The sequence below is a fragment of the Vidua chalybeata genome, chromosome 7 (genome assembly GCF_026979565.1).
Source record: "Vidua chalybeata isolate OUT-0048 chromosome 7, bVidCha1 merged haplotype, whole genome shotgun sequence".
Classification (NCBI taxonomy): Eukaryota; Metazoa; Chordata; class Aves; order Passeriformes; family Viduidae; genus Vidua; species Vidua chalybeata.
In genome coordinates, this window is record NC_071536.1 from 37113072 (window position 1) to 37130982 (window position 17911).

At 39.2% G+C, this 17911-nt stretch overlaps 1 protein-coding gene across 1 annotated transcript in view; it reads left to right on the plus strand.

The window, feature by feature from the left end:
* The window catches only part of KIF5C (kinesin family member 5C), a 76643-nt gene that overhangs the window by 17581 nt on the left and 41151 nt on the right, over nt 1-17911 (plus strand). Inside the window, exons 2-4 of the mRNA XM_053947488.1 lie at nt 10822-10912; nt 13987-14060; nt 15471-15575. Of these exons, the coding sequence (XP_053803463.1) occupies nt 10822-10912; nt 13987-14060; nt 15471-15575 (270 nt within the window). The remainder of the gene's footprint in view (nt 1-10821; nt 10913-13986; nt 14061-15470; nt 15576-17911) is intronic.

Consider the following 17911-nt stretch of genomic DNA (forward strand, 5'->3'; position numbering starts at 1 on the left):
CTATAGATTATTTATAGTGTATATATAGTTTCTATAGTGTATTTATAGTGTGTGTATAGTTTCTGTAGTGTATTTATTTTCTATAGATTATTTATAATGTATATCTAGTTTCTATAGTGTATTTATTTTCTATGGTGTATTTATTTTCTATGGATTATTTATAGAGTATGTATCGTTTCTATAGTGTATTTACAGTGTGTGTATAGTTTCTATAGTGCATTTATTTTCTATAGATTATTTATAATGTATATCTAGTTTCTATAGTGTATTTACAGTGTGTGTATAGTTTCTGTAGTGTATTTATTTTCTATAGATTATTTATAGTGTATATATAGTTTCTATAGTGTATTTACAGTGTGTGTATTTATTTTCTATGGTGCATTTATTTTCTATAGTGCATTTATTTCCTACAGATTATTTATAGTGTATATATAGTTTCTATAGTGTATTTACAGTGTGTGTATTTATTTTCTATGGTGCATTTATTTTCTATAGTGCATTTATTTCCTACAGAGTATTTATAGTGTATATATAGTTTCTATAGTGTATTTACAGTGTGTGTATAGTTTCTGTTGTGCATTTATTTTCTATAATGCATTTATTTCCTACAGATTATTTATAGTATATATATAGTTTCTATAGTGTATTTATAGTGTGTGTATAGTTTCTGTAGTGCATTTATTTCCTATAGAATATTTATAGTGTATATATAGTTTCTATAGTGTATTTATAGTGTGTGTATAGTTTCTGTAGTGTATTTATTTTCTATAGATTATTTATAATGTATATCTAGTTTCTATAGTGTATTTATTTTCTATGGTGTATTTATTTTCTATGGATTATTTATAGAGTATGTATCGTTTCTATAGTGTATTTACAGTGTGTGTATAGTTTCTGTAGTGCATTTATTTCCTATAGAATATTTATAGTGTATATATAGTTTCTATAGTGTATTTACAGTGTGTGTATAGTTTCTGTTGTGCATTTATTTTCTATAATGCATTTATTTCCTACAGATTATTTATAGTATATATATAGTTTCTATAGTGTATTTATAGTGTGTGTATAGTTTCTGTAGTGCATTTATTTCCTATAGAATATTTATAGTGTATATATAGTTTCTATAGTGTATTTACAGTGCGTGTATTTATTTTCTATGGTGCATTTATTTTCTATAGTGCATTTATTTCCTACAGATTATTTATAGTGTATATATAGTTTCTATAGTGTATTTACAGTGTGTGTATAGTTTCTGTAGTGTATTTATTTTCTATTGTGCATTTATTTCCTATAGTTTATTTATAGTGTATATATAGTTTCTATAGTGTATTTATAGTGTGTATAGTTTCTGTTGTGTATTTATTTTCTATAATGCATTTATTTCCTATAGATTATTTGTAGTATATATTTAGTTTCTATAGTGTATTTATAGTGTGTGTATAGTTTCTGTTGTGCATTTATTTTCTATAATGCATTTATTTCCTACAGATTATTTATAGTATATATATAGTTTCTATAGTGTATTTATAGTGTGTGTATAGTTTCTGTAAAGTATTTATTTTCTGTAGAGTATTTATAGTGTATGTATCATTTTTATGGGGTATTTATTTTCTGTAGTGTATTTATAGTGTATGTATGGTTTCTATAACGTATTTATAGTTTAAGATAGCAACTAAGTAAAAGAAAGCTTGGAGTTTTAGAGTTTAAAATAGAAAAAAAATTAAAGTAAGTACAAAGGTAAGCAAAGAAATTAGAATGCAGGGCTGTAGGTTTGTGTCATAACTTAATTAGCTAAGAAAAATTACAAGAGCATGAGTCCATAAGACAAAATATTTAAGAGTTAAGTCAAAAACACAGATATCCTTGTTGGCAGTGTTTTATTGGTCAATAAATCCTTTAAAGGTCTTGTGGCTAAGGGTCTTGTGACCTTCTGAGCCATGCAGGGAAGATGTGAGCCCAACTCACCCTTCCTACCCATGCAGAGGATAAGAAAAACAACCCACATCATCAAAACTAATTCAGGAATCCCGCCTGGAATTCCTTCCAAAATTCCCCCCACGTGAATGATCCCACCTGGGAGATGCTTTCCCTGCAGGGGGGGGTGCCAGGATGTCCCTGTGCCACCCTTGGGGGATGCCCCCTGGCCAGGATTGTTCCCTGATCCCCCAGTCCTGGCTGCTGCTGCCAGGGCCAGCTCTGCCCAGGCTGAAAAGCTGCAAATGTAAAACACCATCCCATAAACGAGCTCCACAGGTCAGGTTTCCCCCTCAGGAGTTTTTTTTTGTTTTGTTTTGTTTTGTTTTTTTTGTTTTTTTTTTTTTGGGAAGCGGAAAGGTTGGAAAAATCTGTAGGAAATAAAGGAATGTGGGGGATCACGGAGCATCTGCACACAACGGGAGCAGCTGTGGGGTGCCCTGGGGTGGGTTTGGCTCCACGCTCAGGATCCCCTTCCAAATCTCCTGAGCCACCCCGTGGCCCCATCAGCCTGCCAGTGATAGGTTTAACAAAGCTGAGCTTAACTCATGGCACAGCTGGGATGGGGGTTTTGGGGCTCCGTGGGGCTTCCCCCAGATCGGCTTTGGTTGGAAGCCTCCACCTGTTCTGCTTTTTTTTTTTTTTTTTGGGATATCCTAACCCCTGCTCCACCTCCACACCCCATGGCGGCCTTGTCTGACCCTTCTTCCTCTGCTGCTCCTGGATGGGTTTTATTTTCCTGCTGGGAAATTCTGGTTTTGTGAAGAGAAAGCCAGAAAGTTCCCTAGTAACATGATGTTCCCTTAAACAGCAGTTTAAAGTAGTTCAAAGTGTTGAGTTTTGACAAAACAATCATGGAGTTTAGGTTGGAAAAGACCTTTAGGATGATTGAAGCCAGCCTTTCTCCAGGGCCACCACTGCCCCATGTCCCCAGATGCCACATCCAAATGGATTTTAAATCCCTCCAGGGGTGAGGACTCCACCACTTTCCTGATCACTTGGCCACCCTTTCTGGGAAGGAACTTTTCCTAATATCCACTGTTCTCTTTTCATTCTCAATTTCCCTCATCCTCTCAATTATGGCACCTTTCTTTCCCTTTTCTTCTACAAAGAATATTTCTCTGCCTTTTCTGTCTGAACTGTTAATTTGCACTGTTTTATAATCAAAAGAAACTCCCAAATCCTCTTCTCCCATTGCTGTAAGGGACCAGGTCAGCTGAAATGCTGGAGCCTGGGGAAAACTGGAGAAAATGTGGATTATTTTGAGTCTGGCAGTGACTTGCTCACACCAGTGCAAGTCAATAATGATGAGAGAGCTGCTGCTCTGAGTATTGCTGTGGCAGAACTACACACAAATGTTGCTCAAGAGGATTTTTTAATAGCTGCCTTTGTTTTGGGAGGTCTTTATGCTTCCTTTCTGGAAGAGTCTTTTTTCCAGGTCGTGCTTCAAGGTGGAAATAGTTAAATAATGATTTAATTTAAAAGAATTCCCGAGCTTTGATTGCCTGAGTTGCAGTTCCACGCCCAAATAAAACGATGCTTTCTGAGGGGGAGATTTGGTGCAAGGAGTTAAAAGTTCTTTCTGCTGGTGCTGAGGGCTGAAAGTGGATCACTGGCCTCGAGCCAGACTCCAGCAGCTCCACAGAAATATTCACAAGGGAAATCAATAATTAAGCCCCCTCTGCTAAAGCAATGCTGGGTTTGACTCCAGTTGCTCTGCAGTGCCCGTTCACACAGGGCTGCTTGCTTCCATTTCTTTTCCAAATGACTTTTAGGAATATTACCAAGATTTAAGGATTTTTGTTTTTTTGGTTTTTTTTTTTTTTTTTTGACTCTTTGGTTGGACTCGGTAACATATTCAGGTTATTCTGAATAAATTTCCTTATTCTTTTCCTTTCCTTATTCTTTTCCTTTCCTTATTCTCTGTCTCTCAGGGGTTCTGAATTTTCACCCACTGGGTGATTTTGCTGTTCCAATGTTTTTACAGGGCAGGCTGACACAGAGAAGGGATTGGGATGGCAGCAGCATTCCCCGAGTCACTACAGCTGAATTTTGCTGGTTTTCTGACATTCTTTTATTTTCTCCATTTGTTTTCAACCATGTTTTCAATTCCCAGCAGAGATAAATGGCTTTAGGAGAATGGGATCCTGTTTATTTCTTGGGGCTTTACCAGCAAAACATCAACAACCTTGGAGCTGTGAGTTGTGGGGAAAAGAATTCCCTCCATCTAAAAAATTCTCTGTAATTCCAGGGGGGAATTTGCAGGGCCTGCAATTCTCCCCACTTGGGAGTGGAGGGAGCCTTCAGCACTCGTGGCCTCTCCCTTTTCAAAGGGAAAAGGCTTTTAATTCCTGCTCTGCAGCTGGGGGGAAGGAAGGGGATTTATCCCACCCTCCGATGGAGCAGCTCCGTGCCTCCGCTCCCCAGCCCCGCTGGGAGAGTTTGCTTTGAACAATTCCGTCCCCCAGGCCTGCAGCTTTCCATCTTTTATTTAGAAACCCTCTCCTGCAAGAGCACTTTGGGTGCTGGGAGCTGTCTGGGAGATGATTCTTCATTAATTCTTCTGCTCCTTTAGACCCCAAATGCAAAACGCAAATTTCCTCACCTGGATGAAGAGTCTGGAGGGGTTTTGGGAGGGGATGGGGCTGTGCAGGTGCAGCGTGGGCACGGCAGAGCAGCACAGGAGCAGCAGCTGCTGCTTCCACCTTTTGTCCCTTCTGTCCCTGTGGCTCCTCCTCGGATCAGCCCTGCCTCTCCCTTTCCTTGCCTTTTCCTCCCCTGTGCAATCCTGGAATGGCTCAGAGCCCCCCACACTGCTGTGGGGTGGAAGGGACCTGAAATCCCACCCAGTGCCATGGCAGGGACACCTGCCACTGTGCCAGGCTGCTCCAGCTCCATCCAGCCTGGCCTGGGACATTCCAGGCATCCAGGGGCAGCCGCTCTGGGGAACTTTTCAGGGTGCTTTGGTGCTCCTGTGAGAATATCTAATTTTGGGGGATGGTTTCAGGCTAAAATCCCTCATCCCCAGCCCCCCAGAATCAAAGAAATGCAGCATTTTGTAGTTTCTCTGCTCCCTTTCTACTCCAGCAGCTGGGAATTCTGTTCTGAGCCATCTCACCTCGCCCATGGTTTTTAGAAGGGTTTTATTTGGTGGGTTCAGTGCCTGGAGGGGAGGGGTCACCTCCCTGCACATCCCAACCTGCCTGTGGGGATCACAGGGGCTTCATCCTGCAATTCCAGCAGGGCCTCTCACCCTCAGCAGGAGCTCTGAGCTCTGCTCATTTCCTCTCTCCGGGGAGTTGAGGTTGATTTATTTATTGATCAAGCCAGGAAATGTATTTGGTTATTTTTAATTTCTTTAATTGAGACCGCATTAGCTTTCTGCTCTCAGATGTTGCTCGGGGAAAATTTGGGGTTTGTGGTGAAAATCCTTTTTTTCGTGCTTGTGAAATCCTCTTTGCTTTATTTATTTATTTATTTATTTTTTTAATGCCTTTAAACTCACTAGGAAACCACAGAAGTGAAACAATAATTGTCAATATGTCTGAGTTCCTGGTGCTATCCAGGGGCCAGCATCTCTCTGGCTGTCGATGCGATCCAGCAGGAATTGTGTGGGTGGATCCCAGCACTTATCCCAGCCATTATGCAGCAGTGGCACAAGTTAATGGAACAGATTGTCAGGGGGGCTGCTGGAAGGAAGGGAAATGTGATTTATGGATGGCAGATAACACACTGCATGTCGTGAGAAACTTTGGAAAATAATACGTGGAGGTGCACGGATAAAATCGTTGGCACCGCTCGGAAAATAACATTTTCCTTCTGGCTGCTTATTTGCTTGAATTTCTGCCTGATTTTGGTGTTTAATGCAGGATGAGTTACATCTGAAAAAAAAAAAAAAAGAAAGGCAAAAAAAGAAAGCAGTTGTGTCACTTGTGAGGGTGACAATAGGGAGAATAGGGCTGAAAATCGGGATTTTCATGGTTGCTCATTCTCCCTTCTGCTGTGGGGCAAACCCCTTGGATCTGGAGGGTGTTGCCTTTGTAGGGTGGATGTGGCTTTTGTTGCCTTTGAGGAAAACCTGCCAGAAAGGAAGAGATTACAATAATAACACAAACACCCTCCCCAGAGCTGTGTGGATGTGGCAGCGAGGAGCTGGGGGTGCAGCAGGAAGGCTCAGGAAGATCCCAACATTTCTCCAACATCAGAGACCCAAGCAGGAATTCCTGGGCAAAGAATGAGGATGAATGTGGGTTTGAAGCACAAAAACCCCTCCCCAAAACCCCACAGCTGCTCCCGTTGTGTGCAGTCAGTGAAGATGCTCTGTGATTCCCCACATTCCTTTATTTCCTACAGATTTTTCCAGCCTTTCAGCTTCCCCAGAAAAAAAAAAAAAAAAACCCAAAAAACTCCTGAGGAGGAAACCTGACCTGTGGAGCTCATTTATGGGATGGTGTTTTACATTTGCAGCTTTTCAGCCTGGGCAGATAAATCCCATTTGCAGGCAGTGCCTTTTCTTGTGTTGAGCACAATTGGGATAAAATTGGGGTTTTTTTTGAGGCTCTCTGACATTCCAGGTGTGGGGTGCTCTGTGGAAGGGTTGGATTGATGGCAGCAGAGGATAAATGGATGTTTGAGATTGTGAGATTTTTGGCCTGGAGTTTGGGATGAGCAAAATGGGGGTGAAGAGGTGAAATTCTGAGAATCTGGGAGATGCTTCTGGAATATTTGGGCCCTGCTCATGCTGGGAGTGCAGAGCTTTGGCTGGCTGGGAGCACCCCGGTGTGGGAAGGTGTGGAGAGAGAATTTGGGGTAGGTGCTGGCTGCTGCCCCAAATTTCCTGGGAATGGGGGAGGTCTGGAATCAGGAGTCACCTCTTGTGTCTTACAGGGGGGGTCCTTGGGTGGCCCCAAACTTGGGGATAACCGCCTGGGAATCCCCTCCTCATCCTGCAGCCCCAAAACCCCAGGCTGAAACAGGGTCACACATCACGGGCACCCCCCTCCCTGCCTCCTCTTCCCCGAGCTGAAGGAGCAGAAGCTCCTGTCGGGATCTCTGGAAGTTGAATCAAAGCTGAAAAAGTGACCAAAATGGTAAATTCGGCAGAGCCTCGCTGCCAGCGCCACTGGTGGCACCTCCCTCAGCTGAAACTCCGTTCCAGCCTCCTCCTCAGCTGTGGAGAGGTTAATTTCTCTCAGTTTCCAAGACATCACCTCCTTTGTGGCGCCTTGGCAAAGGGGGGGAGCTTTGATGGGAGGTGAGAAGGACGCTGCGCATCCCTTTTGGAGAAAGGATTCGTGTTTTCAATGGAAACACCGTGCTGGGGGCAGCAGAGCTGGGCCTGGAGGATTGCTCAGCCTTTGAAGCGCCACAAAAAGCCGCTTTTAGGCTTGTAAGCAGTGACAGTCGCTGCAAGGAAGGGATCACGGTTTTCTGGGAGTATCCGTGTGGGAATGTCAGTGCTGGTGCCACCTGGGAGCCAGGCAGCTCAGCGCTTGGGGTGCCACCAACCCCACCCAAAAATGTCACTGGGGAGCACACCGGGATCTCTTGGTGCTGGGGGTGAAAAATCGCAGCAGTTCCTGAATAAAATCCGAGTTCAAGACGCCGTGGCTGGGATGGGCTCCTGGTTTGGGTCCGAGCTGTGCTTTTGGTGACACGTTTGTATTTCCAGCAGGGAAATGAAGCCAGTGAGGTGCTGGGATAATGCTGGGACAGTTCTGGGTCACCTTGGGCTCAGCAGAGCAAATTTCATTTTCTCTCAGCTCTGGGCTTTTCTTACAGCACAGCTTTCACTGGTTGGTAGGAGTGAACAGCAAAACTTCTGCACAGATTTACAGGGATACTGCCCCAATATTTACATGGCTATTCCCCCAATATTTACAGGGATACTGCCCCAATATTTACATGGCTATTCCCCCAATATTTACAGGTATTCCCCCAATATTTACAGGGATACTGCCCCAATATTTACATGGCTATTCCCCCAATATTTACAGGTATTCCTCCAATATTTACAGGTATTCCCCCAATATTTACAGGGATACTGCCCCAATATTTGCAGGTATTCCCCCAATATTTACAGGTATTCCCCCAATATTTACAGGGATACTGCCCCAATATTTACAGGTATTCCCCCAATATTTACAGGGATACTGCCCCAATATTTACATGGCTATTCCCCCAATATTTACAGGGATACTGCCCCAATATTTACATGGCTATTCCCCCAATATTTACAGGGTTATTGCCCCAATATTTACAGGGTTATTGCCCCAATATTTACAGGATTATTCTCCCAGTATTTACAGGGCTATTGCCCCAATATTGACAGGGTTATTGCCCCAATATTTACATGGATATTCCCCCAGTATTTACATGGCTATTCCCCCAATATTTACAGGGTTATTGCCCCAATATTGACAGGATTATTGCCCCAATATTTACAGGATTATTCTGCCAGTATTTATAGGGTCATTGCCCCCATATTTACAGGATTATTGCCCTAATGTTTACATGGCTATTCCCCCAATATTTACAGGGTTATTCCCCCAATATTTACAGGATTATTCCCCCAATATTTACAGGATTATTGCTCCAATATTTACAGGTATTCCCCCAATATTTACAGGTATTCCCCCAATATTTACAGGTATTCCCCCAATATTTACATGGTTATTGCCCTAATATTTACAGGATTATTGCTCCAATATTTACAGGTATTCCCCCAATATTTACAGGATTATTGCTCCAATATTTACAGGTATTCCCCCGGTTATTCCCCCAATATTTACAGGATTATTGCCCCAATATTTACAGGATTATTCTGCCAGTATTTACAGGGTTATTGCCCCCATATTTACAGGATTATTGCTCCGATATTTACAGGTATTCCCCCAATATTTACAGGGTTACTGCCCCAATATTTACAGGTATTCCCCCAATATTTACAGGGTTACTGCCCCAATATTTACAGGATTATTGCCCCAGTATTTACAGGATTATTCTCCCAGTATTTACAGGATTATTGCCCCAATATTTACAGGATTATTGCCCTAATATTTACATGGCTATTCCCCCAATATTTACAGGATTATTGCTCCAATATTTACAGGTATTCCCCCAATATTTACAGGGTTATTGCCCCAATATTTACAGGGTTATTCCCTTGCTATTTACAGGGTTATTGTCCCAATATTGACAGGGTTTTTCCTTTGATATTTACAGGATTATACCCCCAATATTTACAGGTTTATTTCGCTTGTACTTGCAGGGTTATTGCCCCAATATTTACAGGGTTATAGCCCAAATATTTACAAGGTTACACCCCCAGTATTTACAGGGTTTTTCCTTTGATATTTACAACGTTATTCCCCCCAATATTTACAGGGTTATTGCCCCAATATTTGCATGGTTATTTCCCCAATATTTACAGGGTTTTTCCTTTGATATTTACAGGGTTATTCCCTTAATATTTACATGGATATTTCCTCAATACTTATATAAATATTCCCCCAATATTTACATGGCAATTCCCCCAATATTTGCAGGTTTTTTCCCTTGATATTTATAGGGTTATAGGCCCAATATAGGCCCAATATTTACAGAATTATTCCTCCAATATTTACAGGGTTTTCCCCCCAATATTTACTTGGCTATTTTCCCAATACTTACACAGCTATTCCCCCAATATTTACAGGATTATTTCCCCAAATCTTGCAAGGCTATTCCCCCGTATTTACAGGGTTATTTCCTTGGTATTTACAGGATTATTCCTCTAATATTTACAGGATTATTCCCTCAATGTTTACAGGATTATTCCCCCAGTATTTACAGGCTTATTCCCTTCATATTTGCAGGGTTATAGCCCCAATATTTACAGGGTTTTTCCTTTGGTATTTACAGGATTATTCCCCCAAAACTTACATGGCTATTTCCCCCAATATTTCCAGGGTTATTTCCCCAATATTTACAGGACTATTCCCCCAGTATTTCCAGGGTTATTTCCTCGATATTTACAAGGTTATTCCACCAATATTTACAGGATGATTCCCCCAATATTCCCAGGGTTATTTCCCCCATATTTACATGGCAATTCCCCCAATATTTACAGGTTTATTTCCTCGATATTTAAAAGGTTATTCCCCCAGTATTTACAAGCTTATTCCTTTAGTATTTCCAGGGTTATTTCCCCAGTTTACAGGGTTATTCCCCCAATATTTACAGGATTAATCCCCCAATATTTTCATGGTTTTTCCCCCAATATTTTCATGGTTATTCCCCCAGTATTTACAGGATTATTCCCCAATATTTACAGGATTAATCCCCCAATATTTACAGAATTTTCCCCCCAATATTTTCATGGTTATTCCCCCAGTATTTACAGGATTATTCCCCAATATTTACAGGATTAATCCCCCAATATTTACAGGATTTTCCCCCCAATATTTTCATGGTTATTCCCCCAATATTTACCTGGCTATTCCCCCTGAATCCCCAGGAGGGGAAGGAAGTGCCTGACTGCTGCTGCTGTTGCAGCTGATTGAGTCCCACATCCATGGCTGTGAGTGACCCCAGTGTGAGCACACAGGGGTCACACTTTTCACCTTTTATTTACCAGCCACAGGAAAAAACAAACAAAAAAACCCCAAACCTTTGGAGCACCCAAAACGTCCCATCTGCTCAGCCTATAAAATATCCTGCTCTGCAGTGCCCTGCACAGCTCCCTCTGTGGGAAATTCTGCATTTCAGCCTGGGAAACTGGGATGGGAAAGTGCATTAAATGTTCTTTATTTCATGGAGTTTCTCCCTTTTTTTTTGTTTTGTTTTTGTTTTTTTTTTTTTTTGCAGCAAGGGAAGCCCTATGTCTTTGACAGGGTGTTACCTCCCAACACAACCCAGGAGCAAGTTTATAATGCCTGTGCCAAGCAGATTGTCAAAGGTAGGTGTTGTCTTTGGTTATTATCCCTCCCTAGGGGAGGGGAAAGGACGTCCCTGTGCCCTCAAGCTGTTTAAACACTGGCTAATGAATGTTTAGCATAAGTATTTCCAAGTATTTCCTTTTTTTAAGGGGTTGTCTGGGTGGAAAAAAAAAAAAAAAACAAACAAAAGAGCTACAAAAATTGCAGCAGTTGTTCTGTGTTGTCTCCTTGTTATTCCACACAAACTCTTGGCTTTTTGGGATATAAGGGGCAAAAAGTGTAGTTTTGGTGCAGGATGGGCGTGGAATTTCTGTAAAATCGAGTGGGAGGATGGGCCATTGAGGGGCCTGGTTTGGGAGCTGCTCTGCATGCAGAGTTTGCATTTCAGACTGGAGTGAGAGCACAGGTACCTCGTGGAAAACACCCTGGTTCTTGGAACAAAACCTTCATAAACTGTGGGAATTCCCAGGTTTTCACTTGACAATCCATTTTTTGGGTGCATTTTAATCACAGGCTGCACTCCCCCGTAACTTAAAATATATATAATATTTTATATAGTCGTATAAATAATATTTGATATAATATTTCTATAATAATATAAAAATAATCATCACCCTCACAGTTGGATCTGGTGCTGGGTGCTCCATCCTCGGTGATAATGATAAAACTGTGACGATGCTGAGCTGGGGAGCACCCACATCCTCCTCAGTCCAGCTCCTGGCCCTGCACAGGACACCCCAAAAATCCCAGCAGGATTTTTTTTTTTGTTTTATTTCATTTCTCTGGCTGTCCCAACAGCCCTGGAGCTGAGGCCTGGATGTGTGACCACACTGCAGCACCAATATTGGCTTATGAGCAGAGCCCTCGTGCTTCCCTGGCCCCGGGGGGTGGCCCTGCCCCCTCCAAAGTCCTGCCCTCGGTTTTTATTTTGCATTTTATTTATTTTGCATTTCCTGCCCTCGGTTTTTATTTTGCTGTTTATTTTGCATTTTATTTATTTTGCACTTCCTGCCCTTGTTTTTTATTTTGCATTTTATTTTGCTGTTTATTTTGCTGTTTATTTTGCATTTTATTTTGCTATTTATTTTGCACTTCCTGCCCTTGTTTTTTATTTTGCATTTTATTTTGCTGTTTATTTTGCATTTTATTTTGCTGTTTATTTTGCTGTTTATTTTGCATTTTATTTTGCTATTTATTTTGCACTTCCTGCCCTTGTTTTTTATTTTGCATTTTATTTTGCATTTTATTTTGCATTTTATTTTGCATTTTATTTTGCTGTTTATTTTGCTGTTTATTTTGCATTTTATTTTGCATTTTATTTTGCTGTTTATTTTGCTGTTTATTTTGCATTTTATTTTGCTATTTATTTTGCACTTCCTGCCCTTGGTTTTTATTTTGCATTTTATTTTGCATTTTATTTTGCTGTTTATTTTGCTGTTTATTTTGCATTTTATTTATTTTGCACTTCCTGCCCTTGGTTTTTATTTTGCTGTTTATTTTGCTGTTTATTTTGCTGTTTATTTTGCATTTTATTTATTTCGCACTTCCTGCGCTTGGTTTTTATTTTGAATTTTATTTTGCTGTTTTTTTGCATTTTATTTTGCATTTTATTTTGCATTTTATTTTGCTGTTTATTTTGCTGTTTATTTTGCATTTTATTTTGCATTTTATTTTGCACTTCCTGCCCTTGGTTTTTATTTTGCATTTTATTTTGCTGTTTATTTTGCATTTTATTTTGCGTTTTATTTATTTCGCACTTCCTGCCCTTGGTTTTTATTTTTGCTGTTTATTTTGCATTTTATTTATTTTGCACTTCCTGCCCTTGTTTTTTATTTTGCTGTTTATTGTGCTGTTTATTTTGCTGTTTATTTTGCTGTTTATTTTGCATTTTATTTTGCATTTTATTTTGCACTTCCTGCCCTTGGTTTTTATTTTGCATTTTATTTTGCTGTTTATTTTGCATTTTATTTTGCGTTTTATTTTGCGTTTTATTTTGCTGTTTATTTTGCATTTTATTTTGCTATTTATTTTGCATTTTATTTTGCATTTTATTTTGCTATTTATTTTGCACTTCCTGCCCTTGGTTTTTATTTTGCATTTTATTTTGCTGTTTATTTTGCATTTTATTTTGCATTTTATTTTGCATTTTATTTTGCACTTCCTGCCCTTGGTTTTTATTTTTGCTGTTTATTTTGCATTTTATTTTGCATTTTATTTTGCATTTTATTTTGCATTTTATTTTGCTATTTATTTTGCACTTCCTGCCCTTGGTTTTTATTTTGCATTTTATTTTGCTGTTTATTTTGCATTTTATTTTGCATTTTATTTATTTTGCACTTCCTGCCCTTGGTTTTTATTTTGCATTTTATTTTGCTGTTTATTTTGCATTTTATTTTTCATTTTATTTATTTCGCACTTTCTGCCCTTGGTTTTTATTTTGCATTTTATTTTGCTGTTTATTTTGCATTTTATTTTGCTATTTATTTTGCACTTCCTGCCCTTGTTTTTTATTTTGCTGTTTATTTTGCTGTTTATTTTGCATTTTATTTTGCTGTTTATTTTGCTGTTTATTTTGCTGTTTATTTTGCATTTTATTTTGCATTTTATTTTGCAGTTTATTTTGCATTTTATCTATTTCGCGCTCCCTGCCCTCGGTTTTTATTTTTGCATTTTCCCCGGCGGCAGCTCTGCAGGAAATTGGCTCACTCGGGCTGGGTTGGGGTGATGGGGGGAAGGACCAGAGGGGAAATGATTTGGTGTTGGAGAGCAGAAATGAGTGAATTCTGCCCGGAGGGGGCTGATTTCAGCAGCTCTGCCCTCAGATGGGAGAGCCTTGAATAAAAACCGCGCAATTTAGCTTTTATTATTATTTTTGGGGGGCCTAAAATTAGCTCAAAATCTGATATTTCCCCCTTTTTTTTTTTTTTTTTTTTAATTGCACAAACCGCTTTTTATTTCAGCTTCAGCGCGGTGAAGAGTTGAAAAATGCTGATGATTCAGCGTGAGGGCGTTATTAAATCAGAGTTTTAATTGTCATTGGTGGGTTTTAATTGTCATTGATGAGTTGTTTTAATTGTTTTCCTTCTCCTGGCAGATGTTCTGGAAGGCTACAACGGCACCATCTTCGCCTATGGACAGACCTCGTCAGGAAAAACTCACACCATGGAGGTAGCCGGGCGAAACGAATCCAAATTCTATCAGTTGGCTGGGAAGGAGCAAAATAAACCACAAATCTCTCGCAATAAATCAAAATTTGTCGCAATAAATCACAAATTTGTCTCAATAAACCACAAATCTCTCGCAATAAATCAAAAATTTCTCAATAAATCAAAATTTATCGCAATAAATCAAAATTTGTCTCAATAAATCACAATTTGTCTAAATAAATCAAAATTTGTCACAATAAGTCAAAAATTTGTCTCAATAAATCAAAATTTGTCTCAATAAATCAAAATTTGTCTCAATAAATAAAAATTTGTCTCAATAAAACAAAAATTTGTCTCAATAAATCAAAATTTGTCTCAATAAATCAAAATTTTTCTCAATAAATCAAAATTTGTCTCAATAAATCATAAATTTGTCTCAATAAATCAAAATTTGTCTAAATAAATCAAAATTTATCGCAATAAATCAAAATTTGTCACAATAAATCACAAATTTGTCTCAATAAATCAAAATTTGTCTCAATAAATCAAAATTTGTCTAAATAAATCAAAAATTTTTCTCAATAAATCACAATTTGTCTCAATAAATCAAAAATTTCTCAATAAATCAAAATTTGCCTAAATAAATCAAAATTTGTCGCAATAAATCACAAATGTATCTGAATAAATCCCAAATTTGTCTCAATAAATCAAAATTTGTCTCAAGAAATCAAAAAATTTCTCTAAATAAACCACAAATATATCTAAATCAAAATTTGTCTGAACAAATAACAAATTTATCTACATAAACCACAAATTTATCTAAATCAAAATTTGTCTGGATAAATCACAAGTTTGTCTAAATAAACCACAAAGTTATCTAAATTAAAAATTGTCTAAATAAATAACAAATTTATCTACATAAACCACAAATTTGTCTTCAATAAATCACAAATTTGTCTAAATAAATCTAAACAAATCCCAAATTTGTCTCAATAAATCCCAAATTTGTCTCAATAAACCACAAGTTTATCTAAATCAAAATTTGTCTGAATAAATCACAAGTTTGTCTAAATAAGTAAAAAAATTGTCTAAACAAACCACAAACTTATCTAAATTAAAATTTGTCTAAATAAATAACAAATTTCTCTACATAAACCACAAATTTGTCTTTAATAAATCACAAATTATTCTAAATAAACCACAAATTATTCTAAATAAACCACAAATTTCTCTGAATCACAAATTTGTCTGAAGCAATCCCAAATTTGATCTAAGTCAAAATTTGTCTGAATGAACCACAAATTTGTCTAAATAAATAAGAAATTTATCTAAATAAATCCCAAATTTCTCTAAATCAGAAATTTGTTAAATTAATAAATAATAATAATAATAATAATAATATTCCTGGGTTACTTTTGGGTTTTGTGTGCAGGGGAAGCTCCACGACCCTCAGCTGATGGGAATCATCCCCAGGATTGCACACGACATCTTCGACCACATCTACTCCATGGACGAGAACCTGGAGTTCCACATCAAGGTCAATTTCTCTGGAATTTTCTCTGGAATTTTCGAATTTTCTCTGGAATTTTCTCTGGAATTTTCGAATTTTCTCTGGAATTTTCTCTGGAATTTTCTCTGGAATTTCTATGGAGCCGCCCCTTTTGGAACGGCTTCTGTGGGAGGAGTCCATGGGAAATCCGCTTTGGGATTTTCTGTGGGTTTTTTTTTTTTTTTTTTTTTTTTCCCCTCCATCCCTTTTACAACGCAAATTCCAAACTTTATTCCTGATGTTGCTTTATTCCTGATGGTTTTTTTTTTTTTTTTTGGTTGGTTTTTTTTGGTTTTTTTTTTTTTTTTTTTTTTTTTCTGGAGGCTGTGCCCAGCTGAGGTTTGCTGGGAGCAACCCTTGGGCAGCCAAAATTTGCTTTACAGCAGCTCCTCCAGAGTCTGGACCCTGCTGGTTCTGCCCAGAAACACCTCGGGGCTGCAGGGAAAATCCTGACATCCCATCCCCAGGATGGGGGGATGGAGGTGGGGAGAGCTTGGGCAATCCGTGGAAGGGCGTTCGGAAGGGATTTTTTGAATTCCATTTAGGATTTGGTCTCTCCTCTGCAGGAGTGATGGTTCTCAGTGTAAAATATTAAGTCTGGCCTAACTGGGCTGTTGGAATCAGCTGGTCCAGAGGAGGGCTTTCAATGGGGAAGGAAAGGCAAAAATGCACAATATATTTGTGTTTAATAGCAGTTTCACGTGGAAAGTTCAACTCGTCTGGGTAAAAAGCCCAGACATCATTTTTTCAAATGAGAGAGGGATTTTTGAATTCCTTCTGATGGGATTTCCCAGATTTTTGGGAGCGCCCTTGAACTGCCACTGCCCATTTGGGGGGCTCTGGTCCCTCTGCAGAGCTGGGCTCAGGCTGCAGCTTCTCTCCAAGCAGACATCAGAAAAATTGGATTATCAGTAAAAGTGGGAAAAGGGGTTTTCTGTGGCATCCCTGCCCCAAAACTAAGCCAGACCTAAATGCTCCAGGGGCTGAGCACAGGTGGATGTGGAGCCACTGTCCCTGCTGCTCACTGAGAGCTCTTTTTGCACCTAAAAGTTAGAGATAAGTGACTTTTTAATTGGCATTGAATCCCTTGAAGTGGCCCCAGGGGAATGTTTGTAAAGCTAATCAGTGTGAGGACGAAATGATTCGTAAAAGTCAATCAGTGTGAGGACAGAAATGTCTGTCTGTCTATAAATTATTGTTTTAATCATCTTGTGCCTCTGAACCAGCTTCTGGAAGGGCTCGGTCATGTATTGGGAACCTTCTCAGCAGCGAGGTACAGACAGAAAAAATATTCCAAATAAACCATGAAATACTTCCAGAGACCTTGGATGGTAAAACATGGAGAGAGACCCCTCTGAATGATCCCTCCCCTCCTCTGGAAAGCTTTCCTGTGGCTGCTGCAATTCCACAGAGCCCAGGCTGGAGGGAATTCCTGGCCTGTCCCATTGGAAATCCCACAATTTTCCCAATGATCTCCCAGCAGAGCTGATGAATCTCTCCCAAAAAAAGCTGCCTGAGCAGTGAGGTGGCTGCGCAAGGAGCTGCCAGGGAGAGAAATGTTCTGTCAGCAGCAGCCTGGGTTTAACCAAACTGTCACAGTCTCCTCATGACTGAACTAATAAGCATTGAATAATTGAAGCTCGGAGAATTAATGGCATTTTTTCCCTCTCTAATAGGGATCCATTTAGGATTTGGTCTCTCCTCTGCAGGAGTGATGGTTCCCAGTGTAAAATATTAAGTCTGGCCTAACTGGGCTGTTGGAATCAGCTGGTCCAGAGGAGGGCTTTCAATGGGGAAGGAAAGGCAAAAATGCACAATATATTTGTGTTTAATAGCAGTTTCACGTGGAAAGTTCAACTCGTCTGGGTAAAAAGCCCAGACATCATTTTTTCAAATGAGAGAAAATGAGACTTTACGAATTACCAGGGGTTTATTGACACCTAGAATGCAGCCATGTGGTATTCCAGGTAAATAATCTGGATAAACCTTAGTTAGGGAAGGGTTAGGCCCTACTCTCCTCACATATTTCTGTTTCCTTCTCTGAGTCAAATCCCCTTGGATTAAGAAACTCATTCATTCAATCATTCTCCCTCTCCTTTTTTTTTTTTTTTTTTGAGGACAATTGTCTCTCTTTGTTACAGCAAAGCTCATTTTCATTTTCTTCTCTGGAAGATTTGATTCAAGGCAGAAGCACCACGTGTGCTTCATTTAAAAGTTTAATTTAATATTTATTGCTAATGGAGGCTCATGGAAATGGATTGGTGAAGGTGCTCTCTGTTTTTGGTGGGGGTGAAAATCAGTGTACAGCTTTTACAATCCTCAAA